At 38.5% G+C, this 18,199-nt stretch overlaps 1 protein-coding gene across 1 annotated transcript in view; it reads right to left on the minus strand.

The window, feature by feature from the left end:
• The window catches only part of CUBN (cubilin), a 289,660-nt gene that overhangs the window by 65,337 nt on the left and 206,124 nt on the right, over positions 1–18,199 (minus strand). The window contains exons 46-53 of the mRNA XM_060192232.1: positions 17,089–17,298; positions 16,305–16,445; positions 15,487–15,668; positions 12,254–12,425; positions 11,068–11,274; positions 3,854–4,003; positions 2,906–3,027; positions 2,203–2,428 (exon numbers count right to left, since the gene is read on the minus strand). Coding sequence (XP_060048215.1) covers positions 2,203–2,428; positions 2,906–3,027; positions 3,854–4,003; positions 11,068–11,274; positions 12,254–12,425; positions 15,487–15,668; positions 16,305–16,445; positions 17,089–17,298 — 1,410 coding nt within the window. The remainder of the gene's footprint in view (positions 1–2,202; positions 2,429–2,905; positions 3,028–3,853; positions 4,004–11,067; positions 11,275–12,253; positions 12,426–15,486; positions 15,669–16,304; positions 16,446–17,088; positions 17,299–18,199) is intronic.

The following is an 18,199-nucleotide window of genomic DNA, read 5'->3' on the forward strand; positions in this document are numbered from 1 at the left end:
TATGGTATATATACAATGGAATACCACTCAGCTATAAAAAATGGTGACTTCACCGTTTTCAGCCAATCTTGGATGGACCTTGAAAAATTCATGTCAAGCGAAATAAGTCAGAAACAGAAGGATGAATATGGGATGATCTCACTCTCAGGCAGAAGTTGAAAAAGAAGATCAGAAGAGAAAACACAAGTAGAACCTGAACTGGAATTGGCGTATCGCACCAAAGTAAAAGACACTGGGGTGGGTGAGTGTGGAGAATACAGATCCAAGAAGGATGACAGAGGACCTATTGGGGGTTGTATTGTTATATGGAAAACTGAGAAATGTTATGCAATGTACAAACTATTGTATTTACTGTTGAATGCAAAATATTAATTCCCCAATAAAGAAATTTTTAAAATACAATAAATAAATAAATAAATAAATAAGAGGGAGAGAGGGAAAGACACCGCAGTACCAAAACATCCCCCAGTGCAGTGGTGGATAGGTTCCTGCAGCCTAAGGGGGTTCGTGACAAAGCTGGCATCCTTCCAAGTAGGAATAGCAATATTCTCTACTCCCTTCAGATGGTACAGTCTTCGTGACATGACAATCCAAATTCTGTATTTTATTATCACAAACATAGGAAAATACAAATCAATACTCATTTATAATTTAATATAAAAGAATAGGGAAATGATTTTGATTATTCCATTAAATAATCTGGTTTATTCCTTTTGAAAAATGGATGGGTGGAAACAAATGGTATGGACTGAAAGAAAGAAAAATCAGACTATTTTATACTATGATATATGTATTTAAGAGCTAGGTTAGACTCACAAGCTTGAGAAAAATCTAGGTTCAGTTTCTGGCTACCATGTATGCCAGAACTGAGCAGTTCTTTACTCTCCCTCTCTTTCTCGTTCACTTTCTCTTCTCTCTTAAAGTAAATACAGATATAAATCAAAGTACGAGTCAAAAGGAGAAATATAAACTCAACATTTGAGGCAAAATGAAGTTATAATAAGGCATATATCCTGTGCCTTGCTTTTAAACCCTTGAAAAATCAGTGGTACATCTAAAAGTCAAACTTTGGCTTCAACAACCATCCTAATTCTCATGAGGGCCTGCTAAGTCAGTTCTCTAGAGATCATCATAACTCTGGCTCCTCTAGAAAGAACTGCTCTGTGCTTGTGATAGTACAAGGCTTTAAAGAAATTCTAATTAGAGTGTCCAATGCAACTTCTTCTTTTTTTCTGGAAATTATGCTGTAGGTACAGAATTAATTTTGAACTGGAAATATTTTTATTTTATTGCTCAAAACTCGTCCATGTCTCCCCACTGCTCAAGCAATCATTTTGAATTCAATACTCTTAATAATATGGACAACTTACCTTCCTACCCATAACTCACTAGTCAGCATTCTGATTTTAAGTTCCAAATATTTTAAATTTCTTGTGACTCCAACACATATTTTCTATTATTTGTGATTCCCTGGCAGAGCTATGCCGTTTGTTTTGGGAAGCAACGTAGGAAGAATGTTAGGATAAATGTTTCTGAGTCCAGGAAAGGGAGACACCACAGCAGTAGTGCTTAGAACTTTTATGTAAGAGGTCCCAGGTTCAATCCCTAGCACCACCAATTGCCAACTGAGTGGTGCTGTAGTAAAGGAAATAAAGGGAGTTGGGCAGTAGAGCAGCAAGTTAAACGCTTGTGGTGCAAAGTGCAAGGACTGGCATAAGGATCCTGTTTCGAGCCCCTGGCTCCCCACCTGTAGGGGAGTCACTTCACAAAGTGGTGAAGCAGGTCTGCAGGTATCTATCTTTCTCTCCCCCTCTCTGTCTTCCCCTCCTCTCTCCAGTTCTCTTTTTCCTATCCAACAATGATGACATCAATAATAACAACAATAACTATAACAATAAAAAACAACAAGGGCAACAAAAGGGAAAATAAATAAATTTTAAAAATTAAAAAAATTTTAAAAAGTTACTAGACTCCACTTTAACTATTTAACTCCTGGTGTTACAGTTGATTAACTACTGATACATAACCTGGGCAAATAATCTCATTTATTCTGTTTTTATTCATGAACAGTGGAGAATAACATCAATATTTTCTCTTCCCTAAAGTATTTAGGATTGACTCCACAGAAACTAAATTTTTGAATTTGTTAATAAAAATTTTAATCAATGAAAAAGTCAATAGGTGAAGAGAATATTCTTTTACCTAGAGTCTGTGTACTCCATGTAGCATAGAATCCACCACTTTGCACTGAGTGGTCTGAGTTGAAAATCACCACCAGCTGGTTGGAACCAGACTGGATTGGGTTGGGGTTGGAACCTCCACAGTATTGTCCTATGATGGGAGATCCAGGAGAGCCACCATTCCTGACAGTGACAGAGTCCCAAGAGCAAGTTGCATGGGCTTCAAGATCAAAGTCACTAAATGTAAGCTATGGGAGAAAAAAGAGAAACAAGCACTTAAGAGTTGCCAGTGAGCTTCTTGAGCTGGAATCAGATACAGTTCTCACAAATTATTTTATTTGGTATTGATGTACAACATGTAGCATTCATGTCTTTTTAAGCTGCTCCTGCTCTTTTTCCTTACTGAAATTTCTCTTGGAAATTTTAAGAGGGAGTCATTCTAGAACTGAAATCATTTAGGAGACTATCCCTACTGTTCTGACACATAGCAAGAATATGAATATAACTCTCCTGCAAGAGGAATTTTCCTATATATAGCTTCTCCTACACATGAGAAAGGCATTTCATTCTTCATTAACTGTAAACTTGTAGATGTCAATTATGTACAATAATTTTTATGTAAATGCTCTAACTGCAGGCTCAATGCTGCTACAAGAACAGTTTCCACACAAGTTGTGCTACTGTTGCTCTGTTCAGAAATATTCTACCCAGTCATCAGGACTCACAGTGATGGTGTGGCCTTGGGGGGCTTCCAGCAACCAAGAACAATGGGTCAAGCTGTCATAAGAGGCTGGATAGTTGGGACTTGTGATCACTCCATTCTCCCCTATCTGTATCCCACCACAATCTGAAAAACAGATTTGTAAGCATTTAAATAACATTCAAAAAGAATAAAAGCCTGCAAAGACAGAATAGTAGTAATTATAACCATCACACCTCATAAAGAATTAAGAATCATAAAGTATCCTCTGTTAAGAAAACTGAAAATTAATATTGGCTATCATACACAAGACTGAGTAATTTAGAAGCAAATCTATAATGAATTAATAAATAAAACTGGGGAAAAGAAAACTAAAACTGGGTGTAGAATTAAATAGTGCTGATTGTATAAAAAGATAGACTATAATGCAAAAGAAGAAGGAAGTTAATAAGCAGAAAAAGTAGAGTATAATTAGATGTGTGTATAATTGACTGTAAATTCACCAGGAATAAAGTAATGGTAATTATTTTTTTTAAAGTAGGCCACTGGGAATATATGTAAACTTAAAGAATATGATTATTACCATAACAAAATACTTTGATAATAAAGCATCTTTCTGGAGCCATTCACAGTATTATATACACTAGCCTAGCAAGGTGAAAAATGGATACATTCTAAAGTATAGTCTGGTCAGATGTTTCACACAAACAGCACTGTTTCCTGAATCCTGACTATTTCTTTCAATTTGTTATTTAAAAAACTAGTTGGAGACAGTTAAGTGAGTACAGATAATCTCATTTTTCCTCCAGGTAATCATTCTATTATAATTCAAAGAAATGTATAAAGATATAACCAAAACATTTTAATTCATAGCCAAAGCAATCAAAAGAAAGGGAATCTACAAAATCTATAAACAAGAAGAGTACTCTTTTATTTTATTGCCAGAATGTGAGAGTTTAATCCTAAATCCTACCTGTAAAGAAATACTCTGCATGGAACCCAATGTGTTCTGCATGTTCATTGGTGACAAAGTGGACCCAAACCTGAGGATAAGGTATCACCAAAGGTACTGAAGGTTTTGAAGGTCCACAGAGTCTCCATATCAGAGGTCCTTCAGCATTACCTGAAGACAATACATAACAAGTGTCATTATTACACAGCCTCGGAGAAATATTCCATTAAGAATGAATTATAATAGATGTTCAAGTTATTCACTGGTGTGGAGTTAAATTCTGATTTAGTAGCAGACATTTCAGAAAGCTCTTTTATATCTTTGTCAACATTGAAAAGAAAAAAAAAAAGTCCATCCAACAAGAAGAGACACTCAAATAGAGTAAACACACACACCACAAATCTACCATCATTATTTTGGTATAGTCAAACAGACATACAATTAATCAAAAGTTTCTTATGCAGGGGTCCAAGAGATGGCTCATCTAGTGGAGTATACACAATAGCACTTAGAGAGGACTTCGGTTGGGAGCCCTAGTCACCATATGAGAGCACCGCACAAATGGGAAGGTTCACGAGTGGCGAAGCAGTGCTGTAGTGTCTCTCTTCCTTTTCTCTCCCTGTCTCTTTCCCTCTGTGTGGCAAAAAAAAAGTCTACCAAGAGCAGTGGAAACATGCAGGCACAAAGATCCAGTCAAGTCCTGGTGGGAAGAAAATGATCTGGCCCTTTTAGGATGTAAGAAATATAGTGACAATATATTTAAAGTGATAGCTAAATTTTAAAAGAACTCTTCACTGTATTTCATCAATGAAAATGAACAAGATATTCATTACTCAGGCAAACAACTATTATGATTGAGAGATGACTTTTTTTTTATTTACTTATTTTCCTTTTTGGTGCCCTTGTTTTTTATTGTTGTTGTAGTTATTTTTGTTGTTGTTATTGATGTCATTATTGTTAGATAGGACAGAGAGAAATGGAGAGAGGAGGGGAAGACAGAGAAGCGGAGAGAGAGACAGACACCTGCAGATGTGCTTCACTGCCTGTGAAGCGACTCCTGGTGGGGAGCCGGGGGGCTCAAACCGGTCCTTATGCTGGTCCTTGCACTTTTGCGCCACCTGCGCTTAACCCACTAAGCTGCCGCCTGACTCCAGGGAGCTACCTTTTTTGATGAAGATTATTTTTCACAGTACTTGAGTAATATTTATAGAACACTTATTGTCAGTATTGTCAGACCACTGCTGATCTTAGAAGTCAATAAAATATAGTATTTCGATAGTCTTTAAACTGACGAAAGAGAAGATTGTACTGAGCTAACAGAATTTGTTTTTATTTAATGGAACACTAATGGAAATCTGATATACAACTTTTTATTGTTATCCAGTAAGGCAGTGGTTTTCAGTTGGGTAGAAGTGAAGAAGTTTCATCAGAGTAACTTAGAGAATGTTCTTAAACTATAACTGCCATTTCCTGCATACGCCTTAGATTTACCTAATTCAGGTATCCAAATGATTTTCCTTGTTAAAATATTTTTATTTATTATTAGATAGAGACAGAAATTTAGAGGGGGAGGGGAGATAGAGAGATACAGAGAGACACCAGCAGCACTTTGTCACCACCTGTGAAGCTTCCCCCTACAGGTGGGAAGGTGGAGGCTGGGAACTTGAACCTGCATTCTTGTGTACTGTAATCTGACAGCCTGGCGCCCTTTTTTTTTTTTTTTTTTTACCACAGTACTGCTCAGCTCCGCTTTTTTTGGGTGGTTGTTTGTTCATTTATATTATTTTTGTTTTTTTAATTTTTTAAAATTATTTTTACTTATTGGATACAGACAGCCAGAAATTGAGAGGCTAGGGGGAGATAAAGAGGGAGAGAGTCGAGTGACTCCTGTAGCACTACACTTTCAAAGCTTTCTCCCTACAAGTGAGGGTCAGGGGCTTGAACTTGGGTCCTTGCACATTGTACCATGTGCGCTCAACCACCTGGCCCTCCAGATAATTTTCCTATTTTGATAGTTTGTGACCATAGACTTTATCAAATTGTTCTTCCAAGGATCAATTTCTATCAATTTCTTTTGTTCTAGAGCATCACAACCTGCTGACTATGTTAGGCCCTACTGTCTTCAATCTCCTTTTCTTTGAAATTTATGAAACCACTTAATTCAGGGAGCTTTAGACAGCACAGATGATCTATATGTTAATCCTCTACTATTTTTTAAACTTTATTTATTTAATTTGATAGGACAGAGAAAAATTGAGAAGGAGGAAGGATGGAAAGGGGGAGAGAGAGAGAAACAGAGACACCTGCCAACACTACTTTCTCTTGAAGGTAGGGACTGAAGGCTTCAACCCGGGTCCTTGTACATGGTCATATGTCCACATAACCAGCAGTACCTCTTCCTAACCCCTCCCTACTGTTAAAAAATCATTGTTGTTTTCGATGGGCTATGTTGTTTTCGCCGGGCTGGCTTCACGGGCAGGTAACAGACGACCAGGGACTCATAGTTGAGCTGTAGGCAGTATCTCTTTATTCATGCAGGACGCAGCACAATCTAAGACGAGCTAAGCTAAACTCAAGGTAAAGTACTCTAAAACTCACAATGCTGTCTTTATATATACTTCCCAAGTAGGGTGGAAACAGGATGCGACATAGAGAGGGTGGAGAGAAAAGTGACTGGTGAAAATCAGAGTGTGACAAAGAGGGGGCAGATTAGGCAAGAATCCTATCACTGAACCACAAATGCCCTGGAGGGAGGGTGGAACTTGTTAACAGTGGTTATGTAAATAAAATAGTGTTAAGCAGGGGGGATTTAAACCAAATGAAACAGAAGGGGTCTCATGCATACCAACAAATCATGAGCCCCTTGGGATATAGCTAAAATAGACTTTCTAACCCCTTCTGCTATATTCTTACCTTTTGGTTCTTGCTTATTAAACTATTTGTTCTGCTTTGTATCTTAATGCTTTTCAGCCTCCAACTTGCGGATACTACTGTGACGCCCACCTGACTTCCCTGGACAGATGACCTCATCAATGTGTCCTGGATAATCACCTCCCCAGAGCCCTACCCCACTAAGGAAAGACAGAAACAGGCTGGGAGTATAGATCAACCTGTCAACATCCATGTCCAGCAGAGAAACTATTACAGAAACTACATCTCCCACCTTCTGTACCCCATAATGATCTTGGTTCCATACTCCCAGAGGGATAAAGAATAGAGAAGCTTCCAATGGAGGGGATGGGATGCAGAACTCTAGTCACGGGAATTATATTGGAATCGTACCCTTATTATCCTACAATCTTGTTGATAATTATTAAATCACTAATAATAAAAAGGGAACAAATGAGTTAATGTAATGATGAGTTTGGTGGATAATTCATGTCCTCACTATACAAAGTAATTTCCACAAATGCAGGTCTGTTTCAGTTTTTGAAAGAATTGAGGTTTACCAAGTATGCTTCAACCCATTTTAGTCATGGAAACAAAGGCAAGCTTGACTGCTTTAGGGATAATTTTCCAAATAGCTTCCATATGCGTTTTCATGAGTACACCGCCAAACTTCTTCAAGCTCTGAGACCCATATCAAAGCTGTCACAGCGCGTTTGGATACTATAAATTTAGGAAGACCCCCATCTCATTACAACCAAGCTATGCTCCAACCTTCGGGGAAGGAATCTTTTTAGTTTTGTTTTTGTTTGCTACTTTTGTTTATCTTCTTTTTTTTTTTTTTTTGAGGGGCATAATGCTTTACAGTGCAGTCACTGACACATGCATATAATTTCATTATGTACCTTCCCTTCCCTTTCCCTTCTTTCTTCTTCTTTTTTTTTTTTTTTGGTGCTTAGTTTACAGAGCTCTGTATGTATTTTGGTTATTAGTCCTTTGTCTGATGTGTATTGTATAAAGATCTTCTCCTATGCTGTTGGGTAATGGTATCTTTGCTGTGAAGAAGCTTTTCAGTTTGATCTAGTCTCATTGGTTTATTTTCACTTTTATTTTATTTGCTGTTGGATTTGAATCTTTGAAGGATTTTATGAAGCACAGGTCATGAAATGTTCTTCCAATGTTTTCTTCTATGTATTTGACAGTTTCTGGTCTAATGTCTATGTACATGATCCACTTGGAGTTGACTTTTGTGCATGGTGATAAGTGATGGTTCAACTTCATCCACTTGCATGTTTCAATCCTTCTTTTTTTTTTTGGCTCCAGGATTATTGCTGGGGCTTGGCTGCCTGCACCACAAATCCACTGTTCCTGGAGGCTATTTTTTCCCATTTTGTTACCCTTGTTGTTGTTTTTTATCATTGTTGTGGTTATTGTTATTATTGAACAGGACAGAGAAATCAAGAGAGGAGGGGAAGACAGAGAGGGGAAGAGAAAGATAGACACCTGCAGATCTGCTTCACTGCTTGTGAAGAGACCCCCTGCAAGTGGGTGAGCCAGGGGCTTAAACCAGGATCCTTGTGCCAGTCACTGTGCTTTGCGCCATGTGTGCTTAACCTGCTATGCTACCGCCCGACCACCTCAATCCACTTTTCCCAGTACCATTTGTTGAAGAGACTCTCCTTTTGCCATTTAATGGTTTGAGCCCCTTTGTCAAAAAAGTATTTGTCTGTAGCTATGGAGGCTTATTTCTGGATCTTCAATTTTCTTCTGGTCTGTGTGTCTGTTTGGTTCTAGTACCAGGCGGTTTTGATTACCATAGCACTGTAGTATAGCTTGAGGTCAGGCAGTATAATGCCTCCATTTATGTTCTTTTTTCTTAAGATTTCTTAGGCAATCCTGGGGTTGTTTTCTTTGGGGTGGGTTCCAGATAAATTTTTGAAGCTTTTGTTTTATTCCTTTAAAGAAGCTTGTTGGTACTTTGATGGGTATGGCACTAATTCTGTATATGGATTTAGGCAGGATGGTAATTTTAACAGTTTTAATCCTTCCAATCCATGAGCATAGGAATTTTTGTTTTTGTTTAGCCAGAGCACTGTTCAGCTCTGGCTTTTGGTGGTGTCAAGGATTAAACCTGGGACTGGAAGAATTCAACCATGAAAGTCTTTTTGAATAACAAGTATCTTCCCAGCCAACAAAAGTGTTTGTAATGACATCATATGTATGTGCAGCAGAGATGGATTCATCAGCTCTTTACATGGGATCATTAAATAAGCTGTAGGAACAAGCACATCCTAAAGTGTTTACACATATTAATAGGATACATTCAAAACTGGCTTTTCCTACCTTACATAGTTATTCTTTTAATTCTCCTTCCCTCGTCATTGCCCATGATGCTCTTCTTTGAGGTTAAGTAGAAAGAGACACACCCTATCTAAATCAAATTCAACTGCTCCAATCATTTTCCTGACTGTCCTCAGGAGTCTATGACTAGTAGGACAATAGACCCTTGAACGACTAGGCCATAGATGCTGGGAATGAAAAGACATAGTTTTCAGGCAGTAGCCCAGTGGGTTAAGCGCACATGGCACAAGCGCAAGGACTGGTGTAAGAATCCCGGTTCAAGTCCCTGGCTCTCCACCCACAGGGGAGTCGTTTCACATGTGGTGAAGCATGTCTGTAGGTGTCTATCTTTCTTTTCCCCTCTCTGTCTTCCCCTCCTCTCTCCATTTCTCTCTGTCGTATCCAACAACAACGACATCAATAATAACTACAACAATAAAACAACAAAGGCAACAAAAGGAAATAAATAATAAATATTTTTTTAAAAGAAAAAACATAGTTTTACTGATTTTTGCTTGTGCATCAGGCATTTTTCTAGGAATTCAGCGTAGTCACTTCTGTCTGCTATAATAGAAAACCATGGGTTGTGTGACTTAAAACAAAAGAGACTTATTTCTCACATTTCTAAAGGCTGGAAACCCCAAGAGCAAGTTGTCAGCAAATCTGATATCTAGCAAGGGAAGACTGCTTCTCACTGTGTCCTCACATGGAAGAAAGTCCATGTGGTCTCCTTTAAAGAAGCATTAGACCATAAGTGAGAGTTTCACCCTAATGACATGATCATTCCATATTACCACTACATGAGGGTTAGGAGTTCAAGATATGCATAAGGAAATAGTCTATAGAAGTTATAAAACACTAATTTATGAATAAACTGAGGGTATAGAAATTAAGGTTTTTGGCCTGTGTTTTGGTTGCCTCTGAACAAACTCTGTCCAACTGGGCCAACATCCAAACCAGAGTAAAACTGCTACTACTAGAACAGTGGCCTGTGAGCTGTTCAGGTGAGTGGTGTTCAAAAAGGGTTTTCAGAAGGCTTCTGAAATTAATTTTCCTTCTTTGCTAAAAGGAGTACATGTGAAAAGAGAGAAAGGAAAAGAGAGAAAGATAAACCACATGACCACTTTTTTTCTTTTTATCTTTACTGTCATTATGTGAAAGCCAGGTGTTATGCCAACCATCTTATATATTTTTTATCTGAAGTAACATTGTGTTATAATAATATTTTAGTGTCATGTATGCATACATGAAAATCAACATGCATAACCCCTTTATTTATATATTTATTTTTCTTATTATCGATCAATCTCTTAATTAATTATTTTAAAATGTTGGCTCATTCATTTGTGTGACCTCATGTATTTTTTTTCTTTCTTTTTAAAGACAAAACTGGCATACTGATAAGAGCAGATCAGAAAGGCAGACACAATTGATAGGATTGAGTATCAGTTGAGCTTTTCCCCCTTATTTATTTATTTATTTAGTGATTTAATAATGATCAACAAGATTGTGGGATTAGAGGGGTATGATTCCATACAGTTCCCACCATCAGAGTTTCACATGCCATCTCCTCCATTGGAAGATTCCCTATTCTTTATTCCTCTGGGAGAATGGCCCAAAATCTTTACAGGGAGCAGAAGATAGGAGGTCTGGCTTTTGCAACTGCTTCTTCACTGGACATGGGCATTGACAGACTGATCCATATTCCCAGCCTGTTCTTATCAGGAAAGGAATCTTGAGCAGTGGATGATATTTGGAGGGACAACCTGAACTCCTTAAGAGAGCAGAGGCACACTCTGCTGGTTAAGTTTCACACTGGCTGAGTCATAGTTGATACATCTCACTCACTGCTCAAAAGGAATGGTTTCTGCTGGGCACACACAGAAATATGGCTTTGTTTGAGAACTGTTCTTTTGAATTTTACATATGTATATGTATATTGACTCCCTTCACAGTTGGTGGTCTACTGGCATAAGACTAACATCAAAGTGCTTTTTGATTGAACTCACCCACTCGGAACTCGAGGACATCAAATTGGCAGTCCTGGTGACTTTCTAGGTAAAAAGTCTCAAAATGGATGTAAATGGATGAATTTCCCTGATTAGGGTTGGTGAGAGTCCATTCACAGTTTAGGTTTCTTGAATAATTACTGACTCCATCATATCCAGGAGAAGTAAAGTTTCCTTCAGGGAAACTTGTAAGGGGCCCGCCACACACTAAGAAAACAAACAAACAAAAAACAGAGAAAGAGGCAGTAAGATTCATGCTAGAACAGAAAGTACAAACACTGCTGGAACAATAATTAAGCAATCGCAAGATCTTATTGTTTTGATGTGTTTGTATCTAAAGGAAGTCAACTCACTGTATGGGTGCAGAACTGACCCACACATTCAAACTACTGAAGAAATTTCTATGGATTGAAAAAGAAGAGAAGTACAGCATTTAAAACTCTTTAGAAAATTGCAAAACTTCAGAAAGTAGGGATATATATATATTTATGTATATATCCTGCCTGGAGTAGTGATGCCCTGGTGACAGTCAAAAAAAGGAAGAAAGAGAGCAATGGAAGAAGGAAATGAAAAAATATGAATGGATGCCTGACAAACAATAAAAGTCTGTCTTTAATTAAATTGGTTATTCTCCAGGAATAAGTTAATTCCTAATAAGTAAACATTCATTAACCAAGCATTTCAGGAGCAGCGGCCAACTCAGCGGTGACACTGCAAGATCAAGCTCTAAACTCATCTCACAATTTTATGTGTTTCTAATTCATAACAGCAGTTTGATTTCCAAAACCAGAAAAAAATTATATCTGGAATGAATTTTTTCTCCCTCCCTGCCTCCCTTTATCCTCCTCCTCCCCTCTTCTCCTTCTCCTCATCACTAGGGTTTCACTACTCCTGTATCTGAGTGACTCTTGGAGAGAGAGAGAGAGAGAGAGAGAACAAAACCACAGCACTGAAACTCTTGTGGTGGGAGCCAGAGAGGTAGTTGCACACAAGGCAAAGAAACATACTATCCAAGTGAACTGGCATGAACTCTCTGTCTGGCTGCATATATTCATTTTATGTAGATAATCCCAGGTCTAATCGTGATTGATAAAGGACAAACATGACCTTGCTGCATCTGACAATAGCAACAGGGCATCTTCAGAGTAGATGCTTAAGACAATACATGTATAACATTCTATATTACCTGCATCTTCACTGGACGTGTAGGAGGCAGTGAAACCTCCATAAGGCCTGGACCCATCAGTGAAGAAAACAACTTTCATTGTGTTCCCTGAAGATGTGATCTCGTTGTTTACATTCACATTACTGCACAGTTCCTCTAGCTGGGGTGAGTTGTTTCTAATGCCATTGAACACCTGTTGGAAAAATAGCCTGACTTTTAGACATGCAGTTCATTTTCACAATATTTCCTGGGATATTATATCCCCAGCACACACACACACTTTCTTTCAAGGAGATACTATTCTAAAATGAATCACTTAGCAATAGGAGTTCCTTGCTCAGTTCCACAAACCTCTATGCTACCCAGAGCATAGACCCTGTGTGGCATCAGGGTCATTTCACTCAAATAAAAGTATTGAAGTAATGCCCTCCTGCCATATGGTGACAAATGAAACACTGCTGTTCTCTTTGCAACTAGGAATTGTACTCTAAGTGTAAAGTAGATGTGACCCTGTGCTTACATCAAAGTTTACAGAGTGCACTGACAGGCAGTTTCTCTTTCTTATTTTTTATTTACTGGTCCTTTGATCATGCATGTGTTCATTGTACATGTTCAAACCTCAGATAAAAACAGAGAGGGAGAGACAAAAGGAAAGAGGAGAGATACCACAAGCACTGCTTAACTGTTCATGGAGTTTCCCCTAGTGTTAGGCATGTTACTCCCAGATTGCCCCAGGCTCTCAGTCAGGATACAGTGCACAGTCTCTTGGGTCAGCTATCTCTAATACAAGTTATTTTCCTTGATAGTGCTTTAGAATCTCTGTTATTTGGAGAGACGTATTTAAATTTATACTATGATGGTCTAAAGCATGTTTTTTTTTTGTTTTAACTTTATTTTATTTTTCAGATAGAGACAGGGGGGCCAAGAGGCAGAGAAAGGGGTAGGAGAAGAGAAAGAAACCACAGCACTAAAGCTTCCTTCGATACAGTGGAGGCTAGACATGAGTCTGAGTCACACACATAGCAAGGCAACACACTATCCAAGTGAGCTCTTTTTCTGACCCTGATGAATAGTTTTAAATGCCTTCAAAAGTAATTTATAGAGGCCAGATGGCTGTGCACCCAGTAGAACACTTTTAATGTGCAGAGACCCTGGTTCATGAACCTGGTCTTCCTCCGCACAGGTGGTGCAAAGCACAAGGACCGGCTAAGGATCCCGGTTCAACCCTGGCTCCCCACCTGCAGGGGAATTGTTTCACAGGCAGTGAAGCAGGTCTGCAGGTGTCTAACTTTCTCTCCCCCTCTTTGTCTTCCTCTCCTCTCTCCATTTCTCTCTGTCCTATCCAACAACAACAACAATAAAACAAGGGCAACAAAAGGAAATAAATAAATATTTTTTAAAAAAGTAAAAAGAAAAAAAAACATAAGAAAATCCATAATGATTTTTCCAGAAACCCAATATTTCTTGTCATTGTGAGGGCTTCACTGTTCCAAGCTGACTTTTTTAGATATAAAGAGAGAAACAGGCAAAGAGACAAAGGGGAAGATAGCAGTGAGGCTTCCTCCAGCACAGTGAGTGGTGGTCTCCAGCCAAGGCCTGGGCATGACAAAGCGGGCATGTTATCTAGGTGAGCTATCTTACTGATCTCTCATTGACTCTCTTTTGCTAAAGGACTTGTTCTGTGACTCTGATTCCATTCATTTATAAGCTGCCTGAGCTTAATTTTTCTCTGTTTAAATAATTTTACTATATATGATAATCATTTGCTCTTAAGGTGTACCTATTTAAGGTCTTGATGTATGTAATGACAACCAGTTTTCTCTTAAAGTAGTTCTTACAGTGACTTTGTCAGTTAATTTCAACTTTTTTTTCCAAAATACTTGTAATGTAGGGCCCATAACTATACTAGTTTTTTCCTGAGCCTGACATCTGATATGCTGGTAGACCCAAGTTATTGTCTGGGGAGATGATGTCATGGCTGGAGAAAGGGCTAGAAAGCTGTATCAGGGAAGAGAGTAGCTCCCAAATCTGGGAAAGGTGTATAAATATTGTTGACTGTAAACCTCATCGATTTGATCTGATCTAGGGCCCATATTCACCTTAGGAGCCTATGTGACCTCTGCATCCCTGTAGGTCTGAGCTCTCATTCTGTGGTCATGAGTAGGAATGTTCCATCCTGCCCCAATTTCAAGACCCATCTTCCTCAGTTGGTAGATAGAGTATGTTGTCTAGCCTCCCTTCAGAGGATGGAACATTCTCTACTGTTGTTGATCCACATTAAGGGCAAGGTCCTATGGGGGCCCACAAAGGAGTCTATTGTGTTATTCCTGATGGAGATGAACAGTAACAATGGAGAGAGATCTATTTGAGGTCTAGATCTTTTGCAGAATCCCAGGACTCCCCGACTAGGGACCCAACTGATGTGGTGGCCTGATAGTGACTAAAGAGTCATTGTGGGGGTTGGGCAGTGGCATAGCAGGTTACGTGCACATGGCACAAAGCACAAATAATGGCATAAAAATCCCAGTTCGAGCCTCTGGCTCCCCACCTGCAGGGAAGTCGCTTCACAGGCAGTGAAACAGGTCTGCAGGTATCTATCTTTCTCTCTCCCCTCTCTGTCTTCCCCTCCTCTCTCGGGTTTTCTCTGTTCTATCCAACAATGAATGATATCAACAACAACAATAACCACAACAAGGGCAACAAAAAGGGGGGGGGAATGGCCTCCAGGAGCAGTGGATTCATGGTGCAGGCACTGAGCCCCAGCAATAATCCTGGAGGCAAAAAAAAAAAAAAAAAAAAAAGAAAGTCATCGTTAAAGTAGCCTTGCTTCCTCAGAACCCTGCCTCACTAGGGAAAGAGAGAGACAGGCTGGGAGTATGGATTGACCTGCCAATGCCCATGTTCAGCAGGGAAGCAATTACAGAAGCCAGACCTCCCACCTTCTGTACCCCATAATGACTCTTGGTCCATACTCCCAGAGGGATAAAGAATAAAAAAGCTATCAGGGGAGGGGATGTGATACAGATTTCTGGTGGTGGGAATTGTGTGGAATTGTACCCCTCTTATCCTGTGGTTTTTGTCGTTGTTTCTTTTTTATAAATAAAAATTAAAAAAAATACTTGTAATGGTCCCCAAAAAACAGGGTATGGATACTCCTGAGAATATTCCTGATCTGCTTTTGTGACTGTGATTTATGAGTCAACAAACTCCTCCAATAAGTGGCAGGCATATCCTTGACGGCACAGATGACTTACTGTCACACGTTCACTGTTACAGGATGGTTGAGCATCCAGCCTCAGGTTGTTGAACGTTAGGGTGACCCGTCTGCCCTCCTGCACAGTAATTCTCCACTCACAGATCCGGCCATGGGGATTTGGGTTTGGATAGTTGGGAGAAGTAAATGTTCCAATCAGGCCCTGGAGATCCCCACCACACTCTGAGGGGAAAAAAAAAAAACAAAGAAAAAAAAATTAAGAATACTTCCCATCCAATCAAAATGGTCCCTTTAGTAAAGTAGTTTTTTTTTAATTTCCAAGGTTAAAGAATTCTTTATTATTCCTCTAGACAAAATCATTGCTTTTATTTATACTACATATCTGTGAGAACTTATAGAAAACATCAGTATTTACTTCCTTTCGTTAATATTTAGTATTTAATCTTGCTTCCTTAGATGATAACTCACTAGCAGAATTTTATCATTATGGCCCAGGAAATATGAGAGACCAATAAATGAAGTAATATCAAGAGTCAGGAAAATCAGAAGGCTAAAGTAATTATCTGGTATTTTTCTGGAAAGGGTCATTATTCCACCTGAGTTTGTCAATGCTAGGATATTAAAGCACAACTCTCATCTCTCTGGAGTTTTCACAGCACTAATTCCTTCCCACTAAGGCACTCGAGGTGCAATTTTTCATTTAAGAATGTGACTGACTGATAAATTCCTGCCTCTCCACTAAATTTTATGGACCACGTAAGCAGAGGACATATTTGTCCAGTGATTATAATAGCAATGCTTAGCATGGTGTCTGTTCTGTGTAGACACAAACATATTTTAATCAGTGCGTAAACTTACCTTCCAAGCTGGATTCAAATTGCAGCCTGAATCCTGAGGCAGAAATTGAATCATCCGTGACAAATCTGACCAAAGCCACATTACTAGAAGTGTCTATTCTCTCTGGAATGGTGTTACCACAGTATTTGCCCAGTAAATTTCCTGTAAGAAAAAAATAATTACATATACTTAGTCTAGGTGATCAAGTCCATTTAACTACTATTTGAGATAGTCTATATGTGCAAAAATAAATAAATAGATAAATAACTAAATAAATAACCCTGCCAATGGGGAAATGGTTATTTCTTTGAAGAGGATCAAGACAAATATGAAAGAAAAGTGACCTACTCAAATATATGAAATGCAGCAAAACCCGCAGTCAAGAAGACATGCTCATTTCAGTCAAGAAATGGTCTCAGCAGAAAAATAAATGAAAATTCTAAGTCTAACAACTATATGGAATTAATGTCACTATTGTCAGAATATGCTATCCTTTATTCTCCTGGCCCTCTGGGAGGACCCTCAAACAACTGTCAATGGAGTGGAAGGAAGATAATACTTTCTGAACACAATACTCTCTCAAGGTGGCCTTCAGACACAATGACACTTGGAAATCTGGACACCTGCTATTTATGGTAGAAACCGATGGAAAGAAAAGCAGGCAATGCCCAGAGCTGATTGATCTGCACATCTCTGTAAATAACAGGCATAGTTTTGTCTTTCTTAGAAACGAAGAAACTTCAAAGTCTGAATGAAGACACTGAAATAAACACACCCTAGAAGACAGCAGACAGATTTCACTGACCAGAGGCATGGTTTTCCCAGATCTCCACAAAGTCTTTTTCACAGCCAGAGGAGCTCTGAAGGTTAAAGTCTTCAAAGTGGAGGGTGAGATAATGCCCTGAGGGGCCCTGGAGATACCACTCACAAAGTAAACTGTCTGTATATGGAAGTGTTGGGTATCCGATGCTCTCAATGGCACCACTTTGCCCAGTCACAGTTCCCCCACACTGAGCTGAAAAACGAAGAACAGATTCTATCACGATTTTTCCCCTTTTCCTTTAATTTAATTAGCACATTCAAAAACTTTTAGTTCCAAGTGAATTTGAACTGATGTTTTAAGATATTTAAGATTTTTGGCTAGTGTCTCCTTTATTATTTGATATCTGTTGTTGATGTAGAGGGACACCATCCCAATCATGGGAAATGGAAGATGAAAGACTACTGTGTAGCATGTTCAGCAGCATTTCTTTAGTTCTCCTGGGACACTTTGTAAGAGCCATCAGTGGCAAGTAGGTTCCATTTTAAAAACCAACTGATAAGAGTGAGAGGACTTGCTGCATGCCCTGCATTGGTGATTTTGAAGACGGAATTCAAGTTCAGCTGAAAGGGGTGTTGTGGTTGATTAGTGATGGCTACTTTTTCCAATCTAAATGTTTTACAGCAGTAATTGCTATCTCAGGACCTTGAATATTACAGTTCAATTATTTCTTATCAGCTGGATATGACTATTATATAGAATTATATATATTTTCCTCAGGCTATAAAATGACCTGTGTAAGTTAAATATTGTTAAAAAAAGAAGAGTTTCAATTTTTAGTTGTATCAAATGTTTGGTTACTACTCAGGCCTACCAGATATTAAATTCTATATAGTAAACCATATTATAGTGAATCTTAAGTATGCAAGTTCATTGATGACTTTTAAAGTCAAGAATTCAAAGCAATGAGGAGATGACCTGCTTTATATTAGGTGATTGATTTGGCACTAGAGACACAAGGGAAAATTCTCAATTATCTATTAATAGTGAGGAAATCAAATTCACTGTTTTAAATACTATTTTTAATCACTAAAGAGTTTTACTATATAAAGTATTATATAAATATGTGTACACATATTTCACATTAAGAAGAAAT

This window comes from Erinaceus europaeus, chromosome 6, assembly GCF_950295315.1.
Source record: "Erinaceus europaeus chromosome 6, mEriEur2.1, whole genome shotgun sequence".
NCBI classification, from domain to species: Eukaryota; Metazoa; Chordata; class Mammalia; order Eulipotyphla; family Erinaceidae; genus Erinaceus; species Erinaceus europaeus.